The sequence below is a fragment of the Antechinus flavipes genome, chromosome 1, assembly GCF_016432865.1.
Source record: "Antechinus flavipes isolate AdamAnt ecotype Samford, QLD, Australia chromosome 1, AdamAnt_v2, whole genome shotgun sequence".
Classification (NCBI taxonomy): Eukaryota; Metazoa; Chordata; class Mammalia; order Dasyuromorphia; family Dasyuridae; genus Antechinus; species Antechinus flavipes.
Genome location: NC_067398.1, coordinates 359,808,575 through 359,832,001, shown reverse-complemented (window position 1 = coordinate 359,832,001; position 23,427 = coordinate 359,808,575). Strand labels below are relative to the sequence as shown.

Below are 23,427 nucleotides of genomic sequence, written 5' to 3'. Positions count from 1 at the left end.
TGGAGAATACTATGAATAAATCTATGGAAATGAGAAAACACAGGTAACATGTGGGAAGACAATGAGTTGTCTAACTTAGTTTGAGTAATCATTAAAGATTGTAATAAATGTTCACCATAAGCTAGGCAGTGGAGATGAATAGGAAGAAAAAAATGAAATAGTTCTTGCTCTCAGGAAGTTTAAATTTCAGAAAAATAAAATGTACATAAGTATGTATAAAATGTATAAAATAAATATAAGTAATTTTTTTAGGTAAGGGATTTACTACTGAGAGAATGAGAAGAGGACTCCTGTAGAAGGCAGAACTTTAGATGAGCCCTAAAGGAAACCAGCGTTTCTAAGAGGCAAAAGTGAAAAGGGCACATGTGCCAGGCTTCCAGAAACAATCTGTGAAAAGGCATGAAGAAGGGAGATGGAATGCTGCATGAGGTACAGAACAGTACAATTTTGTTAGACCACAGGATGTTGAAGAACATAATGCTTACTAAGACAGAAGCCAAGGTTGGAGCCAAGTTGCAAAGAGCTTTAAAAAGAACAAGGGAGTTTATATTTGTTTTAGAGGTAAGGGGGCATTTGGAATTCTTTTCTTGACATGATTAGTTAGGCCTGTGCTTTAGGAATATCACTTTGGCAGCCTTTTGAAGAATGAATTAAAAAAGGGAGGCACTTGAATCAGGGACAAACTATTAGAAAGCTTCTGCAATAGTCCAATGAGAAGAGATGAGGGTAAGCACTAAGGTGATAGCTGTGTGAAGAGAAAGAAAGAGTCTGATGGAGAGATGCTATGAAGATGGAATTGGCAATATTTGGCAAGTGACTGTATATGTGTGCAGTGTGTATATGTCTATAAGGCTGGAAAGAAAGAGCGGGTGCAATGAGTTGAGGAGGATCTTGAATATGAGAAAAAGGAGTTTAAATTCCAGTTGGCAGGGAACAGGGAGACACAATATTTTTGAAGAGAAGAATGACCTGAGCGATCTCTGCATAAGGATGATTGATTTGGCAATGGTATAGAATATGGATTAAAACAGGGGGGGAGAGGAATTCAGTATTCAGTAGGAAACTTGCAATAAATAGTCCAGAAAAGTAGTTAAAGGCTTGTAATAATGTGGTGGTAATGGGAAAAGAGAGGAAATGACTCCAGGGGAGGGATACTACTTAAGTTGATCCAGTTCTACTTGGTGGTAAATTGTTTTCTGAGAAGTAGGGAAGAAGGGAAAATCAAAGATAATGCCAAGATTTTAAATTTTGAATTTTATGTTATAAACAATTCCCTATACATCTCCATGTCAATTTCATCTACTACCATAAAATCTCCCTTCACTTAACCTTAATGAATCACCAGCTAGTCTGTCAATAATTATATACATATACCATAGATATATACATGTGCAAATATATGCATGTATAAGAGTGTGTGTGTGTATATATAGACACACATGTATATATGTATACATTAGAGGTATTGAAATTCTTTAGATTGTTTCTGTGTGTTCATAAACTGATCCACAACTATTCTTATTCTGAATTCTTCTTTTAAGCATTATTCAATGCTCCACAGAATTTTCACTTTAAAACTGCAGAACTGAATTTTCAAATATAACTTGTTTGTAGAAATTAATCAAAGAAAGAAAATTTCTAATCACATAGTAAAGGAGAAGATTACTAGTCCTTTGTATCTCTGTTGGGGGAACTAAAATGAAGGACCATTTATAAAGTATTTGCTGCATTGACTATAATCAACTATAATAATAAGATACTAGCTACAAAAAAATTCTTTTCGTTTAAACCACTTTTGTAATACTGTTTTTTAATAACCCTCATAATGGCCGAATTAAAGGACCCCAACTGAAATCATTCATCCCACATAAAACAAACATTGCTTTTTCTTCTTAGCTTTGTTTTACAAGTTACATTATTTCCAGATGATGCTCGAGGGGCCTATGGTTTCAAGAATTAGATGCTTAAATAGACAGCTGCTTTCTATTTACCATATAAATCAAGGATAAATCAAAGAAAACTCTAAATAGTGGACTTGATTTGCTCCTATGACAGAATATGAACTGAGGCAGAAAGGGAAGAAAAGGAGAGAAAAACTTCGTGAAGGTACTAGCAAAAATGGTATTTCATTAAAAGGAAGGCAATTTGGTGACACTGTAGGACATGAGGTTTTCAAACAACATTAGCTCTGCACAGCAGGTAAGAAATTTTTCACTGTAATGGTAAGAAGCCAAGAAAAATAAGCTTCTGATCAATGTTTCTCACAAATCCATCGCACATTGCTACTGAATTTAATATGCATGGCTTATTTTGTCTGTATTCTTTAAACTCTACTTGGAAAGTTAATTAATCATTGCCAGACTTCAATGCAGAAACATCCTATTTTCTTTTATAAGCTGAAGGAAAGAACATAAAAGTTCTTTCAGCATTTTAAAAGATAATTAAAAAGAAAAATCTTGAAGAGAGGGGGCTAAGTCATCTCTGTAGTTGTTAGGACTGGCCAACTTCCAGCCTAGGTAGGAAAGAGAAAAAAATTTTTTTTCTGATCTTACATGGTATAATGTTTTAAACAAATGTACTAATACATGTATGTTATATTAGTACTTTTATACTAATGACTTTTATAAACTTAGTTGTCAGTGCAAGTTACAAGTAAACCAAGAAAATCAATCTTGCAGATATATATATATATATACATTCATATCTATATATCTATATATGTTTGGTACCTTCCCCAACTTGACCATCTAGATATTGGTCTATGTTATTTCTGGTTATTTAAAAAATAATCAAATTCAATCAAAAGTAAAATTTTGCCATCATGAAGATATTCAATTTTTACATTTTGTAATTGGGACCTGGATCTGTAACTTTGCCTCTCATTACTTTTCTTTCATATTGTGTCTTGTGCTTCAGTTGACTTAAGACTAACCACTGTTCCTCGAGGGGCCCTCTGTTTTCCTACTTTTGTACCTTTACTATTTCTGATTCCTTTATCTAGAATGTCCTCCTCAGAATGTCTATGTATCAAAACTCTTCAAGGTCCAGTTCAAGTGCTGTTTTCTCTATGAAGATGTGATAATTTTAGATCCCAGCATATTCTCTTTACTCTGAACTCCTATTTAACTTGTTTGAATGTAGAGGCAGCAGGGCATAGTGTAGACAGAGAATATTCCTTGAGGTCAGGAAAACCTGTATTTTAAGATCCACTTCTGAACATAAACTGGCTGTGTGACTCATGATAAATCATTTAACTAATAATCTCAGTACTTTAGGCAACTTTCTAAGACTATAAATTGTAAAGGAGCTGCTGAAATGAATTGTTATAGGGGGATTCTTCAGCAGGCATTTTCCATACTAATGGAATAAAAGGTTCAGACTAGGTCCTTTGTACTTACCACATTCTACTCTGTACCATATTTACTTATTTAATTATCCTATCTTCTCTTATTAGACTATGCTCCTTGAGGGCAGGGATTATGCCCCATTAATTACTCCCCCTTAAGTGCTTAATATGTTTGCTGATTTAGCTAGAGATATCTTTTTAAAAATTTAAAAAGGAACAAGTTCTGTCAATAATTCCAAAAGAAAAATTTACAAAAAAATTAAGTCAAGATAACATCTTTGGAATAAATATGTTATCTGATAGTAACTGCTTTGATGGAGACAACAGTAAGTTCAAGGTATACTATATAGTTAAATAAACATGTCTAATCTCTCTCCCTTTACTTATATATACATATATATAATTATATTTTTGCTCTACATATTTCAAAAGATGGATCAGACTTCTGCTAATACACTGTTGAGACTTCAAAGATACATAGATAAACATCCAAATGGCAGTTCCATTAAAGAATTAAAACTGAGAAAGATTTAAAAAAAATTATTTATTTTAATGCTAACTAAAAAGGAAGCAATTATAAGAGACAAATAACTGGAGGAATTTTCTGAAGACTTCTGTCCATTCAAGAAAAAAAATCAAAAAGTTAAATTATAGAGTAACTACAAGAAACTTTTATGGATGAGCCTCAAGAATTAAGAAGGGAAAAAAGTAGAAGAGTCAATGAAGTTAAAACACCTTATTTTCATAGGATTAGTCTGAAGAAGATAAAAGCATAATAATCTAGGGAGACTAACAGGTTAATAATAGGAGAAGAGAATATTTAACTTTTGTTCCCTAACTCTTGTTGCATTGCTTCATTATAATGTGGATGTAATCCTAGGTTCTCCATTGTGAGCGATGACAGTAGAATACCAGCTCTGATAGATTCTGTCATATCCCTGGTGAAAGAAAGAATTTGTTTTCTGAAGACTAATTAATTATGGAGAGTCACATTAATAGGAAATTCACAAGTTACTAGTGATGGAATTTTTTTGACTCTGATAACCCATGAAATAAAGAAAAAATTTAAAATGGATGTCAGTCCTGTACAGTCCTCTCTAGCTTTACAGGGATGGTGACATATTAAGAATAAACACCACTTTTAGACAATCAATACTTTTCTATTTGATTACAGGTACTCTAAAACTGAGATACAAGTCTAATGATCAACTAGTGGACATACTACGGGAGTAACCAGACCACTGTAGTAAAAATTTACATGAAGTATTGACATGAAGACTATCATGAGAAGAAATGTTGCTTATGTACCAACAGTGATTGCTGAAGATGAAGTGATAGAGAAATTCTGCAAAGAACTTGAAAAGATGCTCCAGTTCAAATCAACACTAACACTCTGATATTTAGTAACTTCAAGGCAAAGACAGAAAAAAGAGAATATGGGGGAAAAACATATAGGAACATATAATTCAAAAGACTTGTAGCTTAAATCTCTGTCATGAATACTGTCTTAAAGAAAGGAATTGATAGATACTAGATATAGAAAATACCCAAATTGAGAAGATGCTCATCACCTGGGGAATGGCTGAATAAGTTATGGTATAGGAATGTAATAGAATATTATTGTGTGTTTGTTTGCTGAGGCAATTGGGGTTAAGTGACTTGCCCAAGGTCACACAGCTACGAAGTGTTAAGTGTCTCGGACTAAATTTGAACTCAGGTCCTCCTGACTTCAGAGCTGATGCTCTATCCACTGCGCCACCTCGCTGCTCAATATTACTGTTTTTTAAGAAATTAAAGCAGGTGAATTCCACAAAAGCCTAGAAAGATTTGCTTGAATTGCTCCTGAGATAAGTGAGCAGAACTAAGAAAACATTGTACACAGTAACAGCAAAATTATGTGACTATCAACTGTGATACATTTAACTCTTCTCAGCAATGTGATGATTCAAGACAATTTCAATAGTCTTGGGATGAAAATATCACCTGCATCCAAAAAATAACTAGGGAGTCTGAATGTGGATCAAAGCATATTTTTACTTTTTTTTGTTTGTTTGATTTTTCTTTCTCATGGTTTTTCCCTTTTGTACAACATGACAAATATGAAAATATATTTAAAGGATTGTACAGTTTAATAGATATTAGATTGCTGTTTTGGGGAGGGGTAGGCAAAGGAAAGGAGGGAGAAAAATTTATAACACAAAATCTTACAAAAATAAATGGTGGGAACTATCTTTATGTGTATTTGGAATAATAAAATACTATTGAAGAAAAATAAGAACTGTTCTTCAACTGAAAAACATTCGAAGGCTATGATAGGGTAGATTTCAGAAGAAGAAATAAAGGCTATCTGTAGTCTATGAAAAAAAAATGCTCTATTACTATTGCTTAGAAAAATGCAAATTCAAATAACTTTGAGGTACCTCACATCTATCACATTGACTAGCACATCAGAAAAGGAAAATGACAAATGTTAGTATTGTTACAGAAAAATTGGGACACTAATGCACTGGTGGTGGACTTGTAAACTGCTCCAGTCATTCTGGAGAGTAATTTGGAATAATGTTCAAAGGGCAACCAAACTATACATATCCTTTGATCCAGCAGGACCATCAAAGAAAAGGAAAAAAGTCTATTTGTACATAAATATCTATACCAGCCCCTTTTATGGTGGCAAGAATTAGAAATTGTGAGGAATGGCTGAACAGGTTGTAATAGGTGGTTGTGATGAAATACTCCTGTGCCATAAGAAATGTTGAATAGGATGATCTCAGAAAAACATGGGAAGATGTGTATGAACTGATGCAAAGGGAAGTGAGCAGAATCAGGAGAATACAGACAACTGACTATGTAAAAGAGTTAGCTATTCTGATCAACACACTGACTCAAGATCATTCCAAAGGACTCATCATAAAAAATGTTATCACCAGAGAAAGAACTGATGAAGAGTGCAGAATGAAGTATAATTTTTTTAGGCTTTCTTTATATTTTGTATGATTTCACACATGTAATTGATAGTATATCGTTTTCCTTCTCAAGGGTCTGGGAGGGACGTGAGAGGAGAGAATTCAGAACTCAAAATTGAAAAAAATGAATGTTAAAAATAAATGATTAATTTTAAAAATAAAATTTCAATGTGTTTTTAAAATGATAGGCGGTATCATCAAATAAGAGCTTTAAAGGCAAAAACAAGTTACAATATAAAATTCACCTATAAAATCTTACGTAGAATGATGATAAATGATTACAAATGAAATCCTCTCATAAAGCAGAGAGAAATGATGGTGAGTAAAACCATTCTAAAAAAAATCTTGGTAAGATATCTAATGAAATAAAGTCACCCTAGGGGCATTCAAAGATAAAAATGGAAGAAAAACTATACACAGAAGAAAAATGGAAAAGATTTGTAGAAACCATTTCAATAAACTATTTTCTTTATTAGTGAGAGTGGAACTACCACATTTGGACCTTAACACCAGAGTTCTTGAAGTGCTTAGAGAACAGGTATTAATAGCCTTAAAGTGAACAAAGATGGGAAAAACAGCCACACTGGACCAGGTATATAGAGAAAAGATGTCTGCTGAGCATGACACAATATTGAGGAAATGATATATAAAGTATATGATGGAAAGTAAGATAAAAATCTTTGTGAAAGTTATTACAAATAAAGGATATCTTCTAATTTTGGTTATATTAAAAACTTTTTGTACAAACAAAACTAATGCAGACAAGATTAGAAGGAAAGCAATAAACTGGGAAAACATTTTTACATTCAATAGTTCTGATAAAGGCCTCATTTCTAAATTATATAGAGAATTGACTCAAATTTATAAGAAATCAAGCCACTCTCCAATTGATAGTCAAAGGATATAAACAATTTTCAGATGAAGAAATTGAAACTATTTCTAGTCATATGAAAAGGTGCTCTAAATCACTATTTATCAGAGAAATGTAAATTAAGACAACTCTGAGATACCACTACACACCTATCAGATTGGCTAGGGTGACAGGAAAAGATAATGCTGGATGGTGGAGGGGATCCGGGAAAACTGGGACACTGATGCATTGTTGGTGGAATTGTGAACAGATTCAGCCATTCTGGAGAGCAATTTGGAACTATGCTCAAAAAGTTATCAAACTGTGTATACCCTTTGATCCAGCAGTGTTACTACTGGGCTTATATCCTAAAGAGATATTAAAGGAGGGAAAGAAACCCGTATGTGCAAGAATGTTTATGGCAGCCCTTTTTGTAGTGGCTAGTAACTGGAAACTGAGTGGGTGCCCATCAATTGGAGAATGGCTGAAAAAATTGTGGTATATGAATGTTATGGAACATTATTGTTCTGTAAGAAATGATCAACAGGATGATTTTAAAGGGACCTAGAGAGACTTACATGAACTGATGCTAAATGAAATGAGCAGAACCAGGGGATCATTATACACCAGGGGATCATTATACATGGGCTCTCTTCAACAATGAGATGATTCAAACCAGTTCCAATTATTCATTAATGAAAAAAGTCAGCTACACCCAGAGAGAGGACTATGGGAAATGAATGTGGACCACAATATAGCATTTGCACTCTTTCTGTTATTGTTTGCTTGCATTTTTGTTTTCCTTCTAGGTATTTTTCCTTCTTTCTAGATCTGATTTTTCTTGTGCAGCAAGATAACTGTATAAATATGTATACATATATTGTATTTAACATATACTTTAATATATCTAGCATGTATTGAACTACCTGCAAGCTAGGGGAGGGAAGGAGGGGAAAAATTGGAACAGAAGATTTTGCAAGGGTCAATGTTGAAAAATTACCTGTGCATATGTTTTGTAAATAAAAAAGTTATAATAATAATAAAGGATATCATCAAATAAGGATATTAGCAGGAAAAAAATAGAGTTTTGCAAGTAATAAGGCAGAATGGGGGAAGCTAGATGGTGCCATAAGGCACAGTGCTGGGCCTGGAGTCAGAAAGACTCATCTTCCTAAGTTCTATTCTGGCCTCAAACGCTTATTGGCTATGTGATTCTGGGCAAGTCATTTTAACCTGTTTGTTTCAGTTTCCCCATGTGCAAAAAAAGAGCTGAAGAGGGAAATGGCAAACCACTCCAGTATCTTTGCACAGAAAACCCCAAATGGGGTGACAAAATTTGGACATGACTAAAATGACTGAAAAACATCAACAACAAAAATGAACCACATCTTTACCATTTCACAATTCTCTAAAAGATGGAAATTGCATAAGATCCCATTAGGCTTGACCAGAAAAAGCATTTAACTTGGTAGAAAAAAAAGTTGCCACATAGAATCTTTTAAAGCAAAGTGTATCCCTATTCACATCACAAGATCATTCAGGATCCCTTGGAAGATGTAACAACAGAAAAAACTCCTGTACAACGATCCTTTGAGAATAAACTTCAGGTGAGGCATAACACAGGAAGATATATGTTTATAAAAATCATTTGCCACCATAAAAATGGAGCTGCAAAGTTCAAGGCAGGGAGATTCTCTATGGATGTTAAGGGCACAATTAATACTCCTATTTGTATATAAGAAATCTGTAATGCCTCAAAAAAAAAAGCTATTACAGCACAAAGGAAACACCAAGTGGATGAAGATTATTCTATTAGACAGATTTCAATATGCATTTGGGAAGAGCCCAAACAACAGTATCTATTCTAGAGACAGTAGATTTTAGTGGACATGGACAATAAGTTCTATCCAGAGTGGAAGATGAGGAAGACAAGAGTGTGTTGGATTATCTTCAGGAAATTGCATAGCTCTTTTACTAATCCTAAAATTCCCATAATAACAAAGGCCTATCCTTTTAATATTAACATTTTACTGCTACGTAGCAGCATTATTGTGGAACATTATTTCCTCCAAAGAACTAAAAATAAGCATCCCACAGAGGACAATAGAGGGAAAATCAATGTAAACACATTACATCATATAGTCAATGAAGAATTCTCAAGAACCAGAACCAAAGATGCCACAAAAGAATTGTATACAGGAAGAGAAAAATGTGGTCATGTGGAAAGAATAAAGGATGACATATGGCCAGGAGAGTAATCCACTGATACACATGCCTTTTACAGAGGATGTAAGGGAGGCTGCTAACATGAGATCATGGTATCATATGAAAGACATGAACAGATGGATTATGATGAGGATCCCTTAAGGAAATACTAAATTATTAGGATAACAAATACAAATATTAGGTTTTAAAGGATATTCTCTGGATTTAGCAGTAACTTAGTTCGTCATTATCCTTTTATATGGAATCATATTTTGTATCATGTACCATTTTAAAGATTTGGTTCCTGTTCATTTGGAACTTCACAATCAAAAGTAATACTTTTAAAGTAGGTTCAGGGGCAACTAGAAGGTTTAGTGGATAGAGCACTGGTCCTAAAGTTAGGAAATTTGGTCTCACAGACTTAACACTTAATAGTTGTGTGATTCTAGGCAAGTTACTTACCCCCAACTGCTTAAAAATAAATAATTTTAAAAAGGTTCAATTAGAAACTGTACATTTTCTTCTCATGTTGGACCAAAAAAAAATTCATACTGAGATCCTGAATATAGAAGTAGTATTGTTCTTAATTAAGTATTGCTTAGATTCTACTGGGGAAAGAGTCTCGGGTAAGTGAAGGTGTGAAAGAGGTACATTTCATAAAAATCTGTCAGATATTATGACTTATTGATTTATTATGGCCAGAAACTACAACTGCTTTTTTGGGGACTTGGTTTTACTTTTTTTGCTCCTCTCTAGAACTAGATATGGATAGCTGGGTGAGCTAGATTACTTGTTAGGTACATATTTCTTCTTCAATATGTAAATCTCAATGATTTATTTTCCCATTTTTAAAACTGAGAACTGATCCTAGAAGATTATCTCCATTATGGTGGCAAATACCTTTGGTGAACATAAATCTCATTTTATAGAGGGTCATTGAACTGGAGTTATTTTTAATGTTATATTTTCTAGAAATGTAATGATCCTGAATGATCTTGAGGTATAAATTGGGATATACTTTGATGTAAAAAATCCTATAAGGCAATATCAGAAACTGGACTTGTGATTTTTGTTGGTATAAGGAACTTCCAGGTGAAGAAATATCCTCTAACAATGCAGTTATAAAACTCACAGTCTCAAGCAAAATCTTACCTTCTTCAAGAAACTTTTCCCAATAATTTTTCATACTCTTGCCTTTTTATGTGATTATTTCCAGTTTTACCTTGTATATAACTTGTTTATATGTAGTTGTTTACATGCTGCTTTCCCTATTAGACTTCGAGCTCCTTGAATTACAAGTATCATCTTCCTGTGTGAGGATGGAAACAATTTATCTCTTTTGAATCCCTTACATTTTCCTTTTTACTTGGTTATGCCTCCTTTGGATCTTGATATTGGAGGTCAAACTGTTAAATTTAGTTCTGGTCTTCTCTTTATGAAAACTTGAAATCCTTCTATTTCATTGAATAACCACTTTCTCCCCCTTGGTATATTATCTCTAGTTTTGCTGGGTAAGTGAATTTTGGTTGTAATCCTAGGACCTTTGTCTTCCAAAATATCATGTTCCATGGCCTCTGATTCTTTAATGTTGCAGATCCCAAGTCCCATGTAATCCTGATTACGACTCCCTGATAACTGAATTGTTTCTTTCTAGCCACTTGTAGTACTTTTTCCCCCTTGACATGATAGTTCTTATATTTGGCTAGAATGTTCCTTGAAGTTTTTGTTTTGGGATGTCTTTTCTGAGATGATTGATGGATTCTTTCAATGTTTATTCTGTCTTCTGGTTATAGGATATCAGGGCAGTTTCTTTAAATTTCTTTAAAAAGGATAGTCAGATCCTCTTTTTGATAATGGTTTTCAGCCATGGTAGTCCAACGATTCTATGTCTCTCCTGGATCTATTTTCCAGGTCAGTTGTTTTTCCCATGAGGTATTTTACAATAATCTGGGTTGCCTAAAAGGTAAACATGGGGAAGTGCTAGCAATTCACTTACTTTGCCATCTTAGCAGCTCAGACAATCTATTCTGTGAGCTCCTTAAGAGAAGGGACTGATCTTGCCCTTTTTTTATACAGCTCCAGCACTTAGCTCCTAGTACATAGAGGGTGCTTAATAAATGCTCGCTGATTTATAACTATATATAGATTGATTCAAGAAGCACCTTACTATTTTGGCTTTGGTATTGCTTTTCCTAGTTACTAGCTAGAAACTGATCTTTGGTCAATAAGGAAGAATTGCTTAAGCAAATTGACCTGAGCACCTAAAATGCAGACCCTTCATAAAATCCTTTTCCAATCTTGGACCATAGAGACATGTCTTCTACTACCAATATATTGTTCTTCCACCAAAGGTTCCTTTTGACATCTTCTCAGAGTATGGTAGTAGCTATGCCAGTTAGTGAAGTATAGGCTCTGTTAAATCATGAATAATCTGTTTACAGGATAGCTTAAAATATGGGACTGGTAACAAAATATGGGACTGGAGTAAAGTCATTAATGGCTGATAGTAAAGCAAAGCATTTAACTGGGATGAGGATCATTAATTTTGAGAATTTCTTATTAAAACTGAGGAAGAAATAATTTGTAACTAACAAAATCATCTTGTGTAAATTTTTTTTCTCTCTGGATGTAGATGGCATTTTCCATCCAAATTTTATTGGAATTACATTGAATCACTGAATTTCTGAGAAAAGCTAAGTCTATCATTTTTTAAATTTATAAATAGAATTCAGTACTGTTTTAATATCAATGAAACAATGTAATATCAGCAAGAAAAAATAAAGAATTTGTGCAAGTTTTTTTAGAAGTTAAAAGTACAGTAGCATGGTACAAATGAAGCTTAATGTAATTGAGTTTTACCTTCAGAAAGTTTCCTCTAAAATGACACACTGTATTTATTAATCTTAGCCAGTCTGACAAATTCTTAACATTACTAGCAAAGAGAACCTACCAAGTTGGCTTGGACATTTAAAATAAATCCATTATCATTATTAAGAAAATAATTCAAAAGTCCCAGGATTACTGATAGGATTATAATAGCATCATATTTATTTCATAAGGTCAGGAGTCAGTATTTAAGTAAGTAATAGATTGAGAGTAATAGCACTGGAGATTCTTGCATACTATTTCTATTTCTTCTACTGATGCTGGGTGACTCAGATATAGTTATTGAATTTCTCTGGGCCAGGCCAATTTACTTCTTTTCCTTATTGGAAAAGACACCTGAAGTAAAACAAATGGCAGTATTTATTTGCTCTTCTATATTTTCATATAATATAAGGTGATAACATTCATCTTGTTCATATATTTGTTATGAGGTCTCTTGGAACTGGTTGAAGAAAGATATATTACTGAAATAATAAAATAACATTATTATTAATAAAACAATAAGAACTAAGATCCTAAGTATCAGGCATATGTTTCATATAAGAATCTTCAAAGTTAAGATTCTATACATTATGTGATCAATTAGTTCACATTTCTATAGGGCAAGTAATAACTCACATTTATATAGAGCAATAATTCATATTTGTAATGCACCAAGACTTTTGGGATACTTGATTCAACACTTTAAAGATTTAGATAGCATTTGCAATAAACTTAAGGAGGTTGAGCAAATATCACTGTATATTTTTAAATATGAGAAAACTGAGTGTTGGAGGGCAAAGAGAGAGAGAGTGCTTGATGGTTTATGGGAGAGAAATTTGGATCTGAATTTAGAAGTTTTAGATTTGAGTCCTGGCTCTTTTACTATCTCGGGCAAGTTAACTAACCTATCCAAAGTGAACAGATCAGACTTGAAGGTCCCTTGCAGCTCTAAATCTATGGTCCTGTGATTTGTTCCTGGTTGCATAGCTAGCAAATATTACAGCTCAGATTCCAAACTCAATCTTTTTACTTCAAATGCAGTGCTATTCCTCTCCTCCACAGAGCTTCTCTTCAAAGTTTTAAAGCATTTTTCTCACAGCAATTTTATGAGGTAAATGGAATAAAATAATGTATGTGGAAATGACTTGTAAACTCTAAAGCAATCCTACATGCAAGGTGATCTGACTTCAAGAAGCTATAATTGAGTCTGTGTGGACCTTCATTTAACTGATGTATAAGGCAACTCTTCTACAACTCAGGGAAGAATTGCTGGGAGCTGCTGTGCTCTCCAAATACATCATTCCATGGCTAGCTAATAAGACTTCAATAGCTAGGCTATCTTTGAAAGACCAATAAGCAAAACTGTCCTTGGGGCTTTAATGGAAGCTTTTCCTCAGTGAGTAAAGCCTACAGATCCTATACTTTGCTGATAGGCTGGTGAGAACTTGGGGTTGTTTGCATTCCAAGAAGAGGCCTCTGGTAGTATTATTGTTACTACTAGAGATACATCTCTTTCAATCTCACAAGCAAATAAGTATACTCAAGTTAATCAAAATTTGGTATGTTTCCAGGGGATACACTAAAGGAACTTGCTTTCCCATCTTCTCTGACTTGCACCATGTGGAGGGGAACCTAGAGTGAAAATGTAATTCTTGCCCTCATTAAGCTAGTTTTCTCATTATCCAAGGCTCAGTTGAGATGCAGCTTCTGGTGTTCTCTGAGATACTCGGTCAAACAAAGGTATGCTAAAGTGTTGATACTAATGTTTTTGTAACTTGCTACCTGTCTTCTGGATTGAGTAACAACTCAACTGACTTGTGAATTATACAGTATAGTGCAGATAGTGCAGATAAATATTTTCTTAAAAACTAAAAAAATCTTTGGGTACAGTAAAAGTACTCTATGTACTGCAGTGAAAAGAAAAAACATATACTTATTTTTAAGTACTTGTTTGAACTTTTTCCTAATATACTTCATTCATTCCTGGTGCAAAAAGTATGCATTCAGGAACTCCAATGTTGAAGAACCTTTCAATTCTTTTCCATATAAAGAAAAACAAGACAACAACAAAAATTTAGTTAAAGGATTAATACTAAGAAAAAAGTGCATTGGATATTGTCAGGTAAAAATTCTGAGGAAAAAATAGCTTATTTCATCCAATTTTTAAAAAGAGAATGATGAGAAGGTAGGTTCAAAAATGAAATTCCCTCATGCAGTCTTTGAGTACTGAAATTTATCAATAAAACACTTCGTTATCACTGAAGAAGCCAAAATTTCAGTGCTTTTTAAGTGCTAAGTTTCTTCTGAGATGATTAATGTCTCCCTTTATCATGTTTCAGATCAAAGAAACATAGAATGTTTCTTAGCAACTGTCACTATTCCTAAGCTAATCTTGATGACTTCTCTCAGAGATGTTGCAAAATTCAAGTTCACAATATGAAGCATCTCCCATTTCAGCGTGTTTTTGTCCACAACTATCAAAAGTAGAAATTTTAATGGCTGATGCAGAATAGAATTTTAAATATCATCTTTAGAAAACAGATGCTCTAAGAATCCCATTCACATTTCATGAAAATTCTTTCCTTTTGTTTTCGATCTAGAGAAAACAGTTTTAAGTAACTCAAAGTATGATAAAATTAAGTTATTTAATTTAAACATCTGCCAGAAGTTCAACTTAACCTGCTGTCCTTTTATTAATAATTACCTTCAGAGTTTTCAGTGTTACAAATGCCTCATTTTTTGGTTGACTAGAGAAACCAAGTGGTTTCATGGCCCCCTGAAATAGTAACAAATGCTGATGATGAACCTTCAGAATTTTAGTTAATTAAGATTTAAACGGGCAGAAATGGAACATAGGAACACTATGATACTCCAAATAACTAAAGTGAAAAGAGCAAACACAATATTATCAGGCAAACAAAAGGAATTCTAACTTGATACTTTCTTCTTAGCTTTACTCACTTATTTCCATCAAGAATATATGTAGTTTGCCAGAATACAGTTATGAAGATTTGTCTTATAACCAAGTCAACACAGGTGCAGAATGAACTGAGAGATTATATTGGTCTGAAAAGAGCTTAGTATATGTGATGCAATTGCTGAATTCCTACAGAAAACCTCAAAAATAGTTTCCATGATTCATAGGAGAAAGGAGACACAATGGAACCATAAACATAACACCTCAATGGGGTGGCACGCTATTACCAAAATTAAAAAAAAGAAAGAAAACTGGATCTATTCAAGTCATAGATGCACATAGCAAACTTTGTTTATCAGCAGCTGATGTCAAGACTGAATGTTGTTCCCACAGTCTTATATCAGTACTGCTCTAAGACTCAGAAATATAATGTAAATCACAGGAGACAGGCAAAATAACCTCAATGCTGCCTAGTATGCATAAAGCCTTTCAAGTGAAGACTTTACACATCATTTTTTATAAAATTACTAAAGGGCAACCAGTTTTAATTTATCTTTTCTGTGCTCACTGACCACTAGTTCCTTACAGAAAATGATGGGCTTTGGCTGCAGGACATTTCTGGCTACTGGATTTAAAAATCCTCCTTTATTAGGTTTAGAACCAAAGACAAGATTTTTCACTCCTTTTGGGTGGAGTCTTTCATGAGTGCCAAGCTAAACATAACTTCCTTCATATGCTACAAGGCCCTAAGAGAGAACTAGATTTCAGGAATAGAATCTCAATTTTTGATCTAAGACAGTCTAAAAACTCAAGGCCTACTGTAGATCTCTCACCATCATCCCTAAAGTTTTATTTATGATGATTATACTTCTTCTTAAATAACTAATTTTGTTTTACACTCCTTTAATCTTCCCTAAACGATCTTTGTTCTTCTCAGCCAACAAGTCATTATTGTTGACATCAGTCATGTCCGACTCTTGGCGTCACCATTTAGGGTTTTCTTAGCAAAGATACTTGAATGATTGCCATCTTCTATTCCAACCAATAAGACCTTTTGACGATTTTACAGGTTTTATCTTATCATTAAGTGAGTCTCTGAGACATTGGGTTGTCTTGCCTTCTTCCATACTTTTATCCATCATCTTTTAGGTGCATAATCTCCCTATCTTTCCACCATGGCCTTCCATCATGTCAACTTTTGGTCAACAAAAATGGAGAAATATCTTTAATTTGGCACTATGAAAACCAATAAAAGGTTTTTTTTAACATTCACACATGCATTTTGTTCAAGAAAAAGGACTTTGAGGATTATGTTTTGTATTATTAATTAAAGATAGATATTTTAAGTAGAAGTATGCACCTTCTCTTATAAAATGTAATCATATTTTAAGAAATTCATATTCACATTCAATTTCATATTCATATTCAAATTCAATCATTAATTCAAGACATAATTTCAAGAAAAATTTCAAGGGACCCTTGTATTAGTCACAGATATAGCCTGTCTGTCTTCTTGCTCTTGAGACTTTTTAAGAAATCTCTGTATCAGTCTTGGATCCAAGCATCAGGTTTCTGTTCCAGAATATGTTCTTGGATCAGATCCAGTTGCCCACTCCTGCCTCATCTGGACTTTCTCAAGATATTCCTTTACCTGTTTCTGACTGTTATCTTGGTCTCCTGAATCTCATATTCAGGTTGATTCAAATTGTTGCTAGGATGGATGTTGAGGGAAGGCCCTAAACAGTTTAAACATCTGTCTTCTTTAGTGGACCATTGATAATGTGCCTGAATTCAACTCTCAAAGGTTAGCATACTCCCAACATTCCCACTCTGTCATATTCTTCCTACCTCCCTTCTTAATAAACTCCAGTGATATCTTATCACTATCAGGAATCTCCTCCCACTCCATTCCATTTTCCAGCTAGCTGTCTACATGAGTTTCCTAAAATGCAAATCTGGCCCCCAGACAAACTCCGGTGGCTCCTGATTATCTCCATAAAACCCTCTGTTTAGTTTTTAAGGTCCTTTGCAACTAGGCTCTTTCCAACTTCATCAATGTTCTTATATATTTCCACTCTCCTGTTGCTTCTTACTGAGGACATTCCAACTCCTAACCCTGCCTTTTCACTGGCTATCCCCCATGCACAGAAGGTTCTTCTTCCCCTTGCATATATACATGGCTTTGGAAAGCAAACGCTGTTTTTGTCTTTCTCTGTATTCCCAATACTTAGTATAGTGCTGGGAGGAACTTAAGTGTTTGTTGACTGTTACACCAAGCTTAAGGCATTATATGATTGGCATTTCAGCCATGTGAATATACATTCCATAGCCCAAAAGAAATTAGTCTGGACCTAGAATAAAATAAGACAATAGACAAGTGGCAGTTTAAATTTCAAGTGAAAACACCATCAACTTAAACTAGAGGTTTGTTGGAACTAATAAGTTAGCAGTTTGTAACGATTCCAACAGAGGTTCTTAACCTTTTTTGTTTCAAGGACTCTTCTGGCAGGTTGGAAGTCTATGAATCAATACTCTTTTTAAATATATTAAGTGAAACGCACAGTATTATTAAAGAAATGTTACATTGAAATACAATTATAAAATACACAAAAATATATATAATGTAACAACAATATTATATAAATAGGTAGAGAGATAAATATATTCATTCATTTAAATCTTTGATTTAAATGGTTAGGAATGGATGAATCCAACTATGGATAGAGGAGCATGACTTTTGCTTTGTCTACTTGTTACTTCATAGTTTATTATCATTTCCATTAAAGAGTAGGATGGAGAAGAAAAAAAAAGCAATGACAAAAATTCATCTTTTTCAGATGCTTTCATGTCCAGAAAGCATAAAGATGACAAAGTGAAACATTAAGGCACCGTTTGCCATTGCTTTGTGTATGCACTGCCCAGAGACAGTTCACAGCAGCTCTAAAAACTGTTTAATTTCTTTATTTCCCCAAATGGGGAAAACAAAATACATTAGAATTGTTTCCATCTTCTCAGAAGCACAAAGTCATAAGTTCCTTTCCTTCCTTTTTCAATTGGTGCTAGAAGAGTATTTATATTATGTAAAAGGAAAAAAAAAAATGAGGACTCTACTCTTAGAACCATAAAGAAAATTCTCTCTCTAGGTAATTTTCTACTTGGTGATGATTAATGCTTTCTATAGATTTGCATATGATTTTTGAAAATGATTTTTACAGATACTGTTTTTCAAATCTGTAGTGATAATTGGCTAAAATTTTTGGTTTAAATGATAAACTATTAACATGCCAAGAATTTGGTCTTAAAGTTGAATATTCTGTCAGTGAACTATGACTTCTCTTATAATCTGTATGTTTGTATTGTGAATCGAAGAAAAAAATTGATCGAATAAGCTATATGCTATTCCAGATGACTGATACGTCTGTTTTATAAATCATTTGAACAATGATTTGTGCATGGTCAAGATCAGTTCTGATGATGCATGCTAAAAGAGTGATAGGGAAGAAAGCATAGTTCTAGCATAATATTCAGTGAGCCAGGAAACTTAATTTCTATGCCATGACCCAGCTTTAAAAGATGGATAAGCCACTTATTATTTTGATTTTTCTCATCATCTAAAAAAAATCTAATAAAAGCTTTAACAATAAAAAAGGTCCAAAGATACAATGGAAACATGAATTTTAGTTTGCTGCAAGTTTTAATCTATGGAGTGACATAAAAAAGAGAATGTTTAATAGATGTGCTGAAATAATTACAGGTGGCATAGAGCCTTTATAGGTAATGCTATGCTAAATGCCATCTAAAAAAAAGAGGTAGAATAGTCATATTGCTCCAGAAGCTGATAACTTAACAAAGAAATATGAGCCAGGGATATTAAAGTGCTATAGTAATTCAATCAATAAATAGATTACTATGTGCAATCTAGTGATATATCTAGGCCGCAGTATTCTCAACTTTCAAGGGGTTGGACAGGAGACTTACTCTAACCTCATAATCCTGCAAAACCCTTCTGAATCCAATTCTCCCTATGCAACAAGAGAACTGTTTGGTTCTGCACACATATATTGTATCTAGGATATACTGTGACACATTTAACATATATAGGACTGCTTGCCATCTAGGGGAGGGGGTGGAGGGAGGGAGGGGAAAAATTGGAACAGAAGTGAGTGCAAGGGATAATGTTGTAAAAAATTACCCTGGCATAGATTCTGTCAATAAAAAGTTATTATAAAATTAAAAAAAAGAATAATCCTGTAAAACCTATGAAAGTCATGTATTTTTCTAACAATATCATTTGAAAACTATGAACTTACTGAATAAAGCCCCAGAAGGTGCCTAATTATGAAGTCTTGTTGCATAGGGTTGTTAGGTGGTGTTGGATTCCACCCCCACCCCATTTGTACATGCATTTTTGTTTTTTCCCTTCAATTTCAGACATGATATCATTCCTTAGAAGTTCCTTTATTTAGCTATTGGTGGTTGCTGGGTCATCACAATTTCAGACTTTTTTAGAGGAAAAGAGATGTTGCCATTTGTTAGTTTGATGTTTAAAAGAAAATACTTTAACACAGTTAAAGTAAGTTAAGGTAAATACTTACATAATCTGGCAGAGGAACATCATCAGAACTCAGAGAACCCCTCAGGGACTGTGTGGCTTGTTCCAGAACTTTGTTGTGTTTTTTAGATAGCAAAGAAAACAAACTAAAAAAAAAAAAAAAAAAAAAAAAAAAAAACAAAGCAAAAGAAAAAAGTTTAAGAAAACCAAAGTTCAAATGATCTAGTTTCTAGATAAAACCATATTATTTCTTGTATGGCAGTCTTTTAAAATGTACATGTCTATTTAGGTTTCTGTTAGCTGAATATTAATACTTTCTATGTAATCAGAAACTAGATATATGTTTAAATTATAAGGGCACAATGACAATAGGAAGAAGTTTGACAGATTACAAATTTTGTTGTACATTTGGGAAAATTATTTACTAGAGGTTTAAAAGGTTATAGTTTTATGTTTCCAGTTCAGAATCTACCTATTAAAATATGCATCAAAACTATAATGATACTGTAAAAACAATAACAATAATAAAAACAATAATTTAGTTAATAAAAATACTTTTCCTTTTGACTTAAAGAAGATGGCAGATTAATAGCCAGAAGAACTCTGATTTCATGTGATTACTTTTCTAGGAAATGATAAACTATTAACATGCCAAGAATTTGATCTTAAAGTTGATATTCTGTTAGTGAATTATGACCTCTCTTACATTTCATGTGTGTGAGGATTAAGCTGGAGAAAGGTGTAGGTACACTTACCTAGAGAATTTTTAAAAATATATTTTAAAAAATCCAATAAATTATCCTTATCTTTTCAATTAAGCATATATTTTTTCCATCAACTGAAAAATATATTTGTTACTTCTTGACATCTTTCTTCAAAATACTACCGGGGCTTTATTTTAAAACTGAATTTAGTATTAGAATAATTAAATGTGGCACCAGATTGGCTGTGAATGTTCTTTTCTAGGCCTGTGACAATTCTTAGAAAAAGCCTTTATGTGTCCCATTATGGTAGATGTTACATAAATAAAAGCAAAACAAATCATTGCTTTAGAAACTGATTACTTAAAAATCAATAAGTATGAGCCAGATATTAAGGTCATAGTGTAATTATGCAAAAAAAAATGCATACTGGGTATCATGTAAGTATCCAGGAACTCTAGAGAACTGAGAATAAGTAAAAGACATAATTTCTGCCCTGAAAGAACTTATAATTAATCAGAGACAGACATAATATACACAACAGTACTAAAGAGTACTTCCAGTGTTAAAATGGAAGATGACAAATTATAATAGTTCTAAAATTCAGGTTCACAAGATCTTTGATTTAGAGTTGGCAGAAACCTTAGAGGTCATCTGGTACAGTAAGGTCAAGTTCAAATAGAAATGATCCCTAATGGATTGCATAGACTTAGAAAACCTCAAATTAATATCACTTATATGGTACTGTATTTTTATTTATTTGGTTAAATATTTCCATTACATTTTTTTATTATTATAGCTTTTTATTTACAAGATATATGAATAAGTAATTTTTCAGCATTGACTGTTGCAAATCCTTTTGTTCCATTTTTTCCCCTTCTTCCCCCAATCCCTTCCCCGAGATGGCAGGTTGACTAATACATGTTAAATATATTAAGGTATAAGTTAAATATAATATATGTATACATGTCCAAACAGTTATTTTACTGTATAAAAAGAGTCGGACTTTGAAATCATGTTATTGGCCTGTGAAGGAAATCGAAAATGCAGGTGGACAAAAGGGACGGGGAATTCTATGTAGTGGTTCATAGTCATCTCCCAGAGTTCTTTCCCTTGGGTGTAGCTTTTCCATTACATTTTAATCTGGTTGAGATGCACTCCAATTTTGATACCTTTGAACTAGTCCTACCTTCTTATTTTATGGAAAAGAAAACTGAGATGCAGAAAAACACACTGATTTGTCCAGTCACTATTGGATGGCAATCACTTTGGGTCAGCCTCAGTTTTCCCACCTATAAAATGGGAATAACAATAGCACCTACTTCCCTGAGTGGTTGTGAAGAGGTGAAACAATATATTTGAAGCACTTTGACAAACCTTTTGATGCTAGATAAATGCTAACTATTGTTATTAAGCAGGAGTTAGATAAAGGAGCCAAGAAAGGTATTTCATGAAGTAGCAGCCTCTAAACAAATTAAGAATAGGCATGTTCTGTGCAAAAGATGATAAGCACATTGGGGAGGATATCATAAGTTAGGAGCTAAGGGGGTAATAAGGGTGGATATGGAGTTTATATACTTTATATACTGACATGCAGCCAATATATCTTATTTACATGAAATAAAAGCAAAAGGGTTATATAGTGAATTTGTTGAATGAAGAGGAGCAACTAGAACTATTTAACAAGAGAAATAGCTATCATTTTTCAATTTATCAGTACAATGTAATTCAACAAGCATTTGAGCTTGCTATGCAAAGGCATTCACTGTGTTAACTGTGAAATATATCCTGGAATGGCTGGAATTTCAGGAGTACCTTAACTAATGGAAATGAATTTTTCAGGGTCTCACAGGCATGAAACATTGCTTGGGAGAAGATTCAGAGTCAGTACTGGACACAGTACAGGCAAAAAGAGGATTTTGAATAAACTGGCATGGAGGAAATACATGTGGATTGAGGGAAAGTAGGAAAAAATAAAGAAGTAGTAGTCGAGCATATTTTATTGATTTAATGGAAAGTAAGATCATAGGATTTATTTGTTCAGCTTTATCTCTTCTGGTAATGGATTAATAAGCCAAGTCAACAAGTATCTATTAATCACCTACCTTGCCAGTCACTATGCTAAGCATTAGGGAAACAAAGAAAATATACACTGGCTTACAATTATTTTGTTATGGTAAATGACACTGCATGAGTGGATGGATATTGGAGTTGAAATAAAGAAGTCAAATTCCAACTTCCATGTTTTTAGTTGGGTGATTATAGAGCAAGTCACGTAATCTTCCTAAGCTTTATTTCCTTCATCTGTAAAATGAAGCTAATAATTCTTGTATTCCAATCTTTCCAACAGTTTTATCTATGTAAAATGCTTTCAGATTTTACTTAAACATTTGAAATAGCACTTTATTATATATAATCATGCAGTTAATAAATTTTGAAGATGGGATTTGAACTTGGGTTCACTAATACCTTTTCCAAATAGAGTCAGTCTTTGATCTCTGATGATGACATAGTTCTGAGGGGATACATATTTCATCTCCCCATATAAAATATAAAATAAAAAAATCAACTTTGGTTAATCCCACATGATTGCTTGCTCATATTTACTTTTTTTTTTTTTTTTTTCTTCAATGCTCCTCTCCACTCCTGTATTTGTATGTTTACTCTGTTCTGGTCTTTTTAGCAGGAATGTCTGGAAATTGTCTATTTTATTCAAGTCCAATTTTGCTCTCTAGGGTTAAACTCAGTTTTTCTGGGTGAGTTACTTAGTTGAAGGCTACAATCCTATGCCTTCTGGAATATCCAATCTATATTTCAAGACCTTTACTCATTTACAGTGGTGGTTGTTAGATTACATGTGATCCTAATTGTGGCTCCTTGTTACTTGAATTCTTTCTTTTGGGCTGTTTGCAGTATTTCTGGAATTTGGAAGCCCTGATTTTGGTTATGAAATTCCTTAGAGTTTTCATTTGGGGATTTCTTTCAGGAGGTGACAAGTATATTCTTTAAATTTCCACTTCGATCA

At 33.4% G+C, this 23,427-nt stretch overlaps 1 protein-coding gene across 5 annotated transcripts in view; it reads right to left on the bottom strand.

The window, feature by feature from the left end:
- Positions 1-23,427, bottom strand: part of DYM (dymeclin) — a 590,636-nt gene that overhangs the window by 154,811 nt on the left and 412,398 nt on the right. For all 5 annotated transcript variants that reach the window (XM_051969633.1, XM_051969632.1, XM_051969635.1 and 2 more), the window contains one exon: positions 19,745-19,847. In XM_051969633.1, the coding sequence (XP_051825593.1) occupies positions 19,745-19,847 (103 nt within the window). The remainder of the gene's footprint in view (positions 1-19,744; positions 19,848-23,427) is intronic.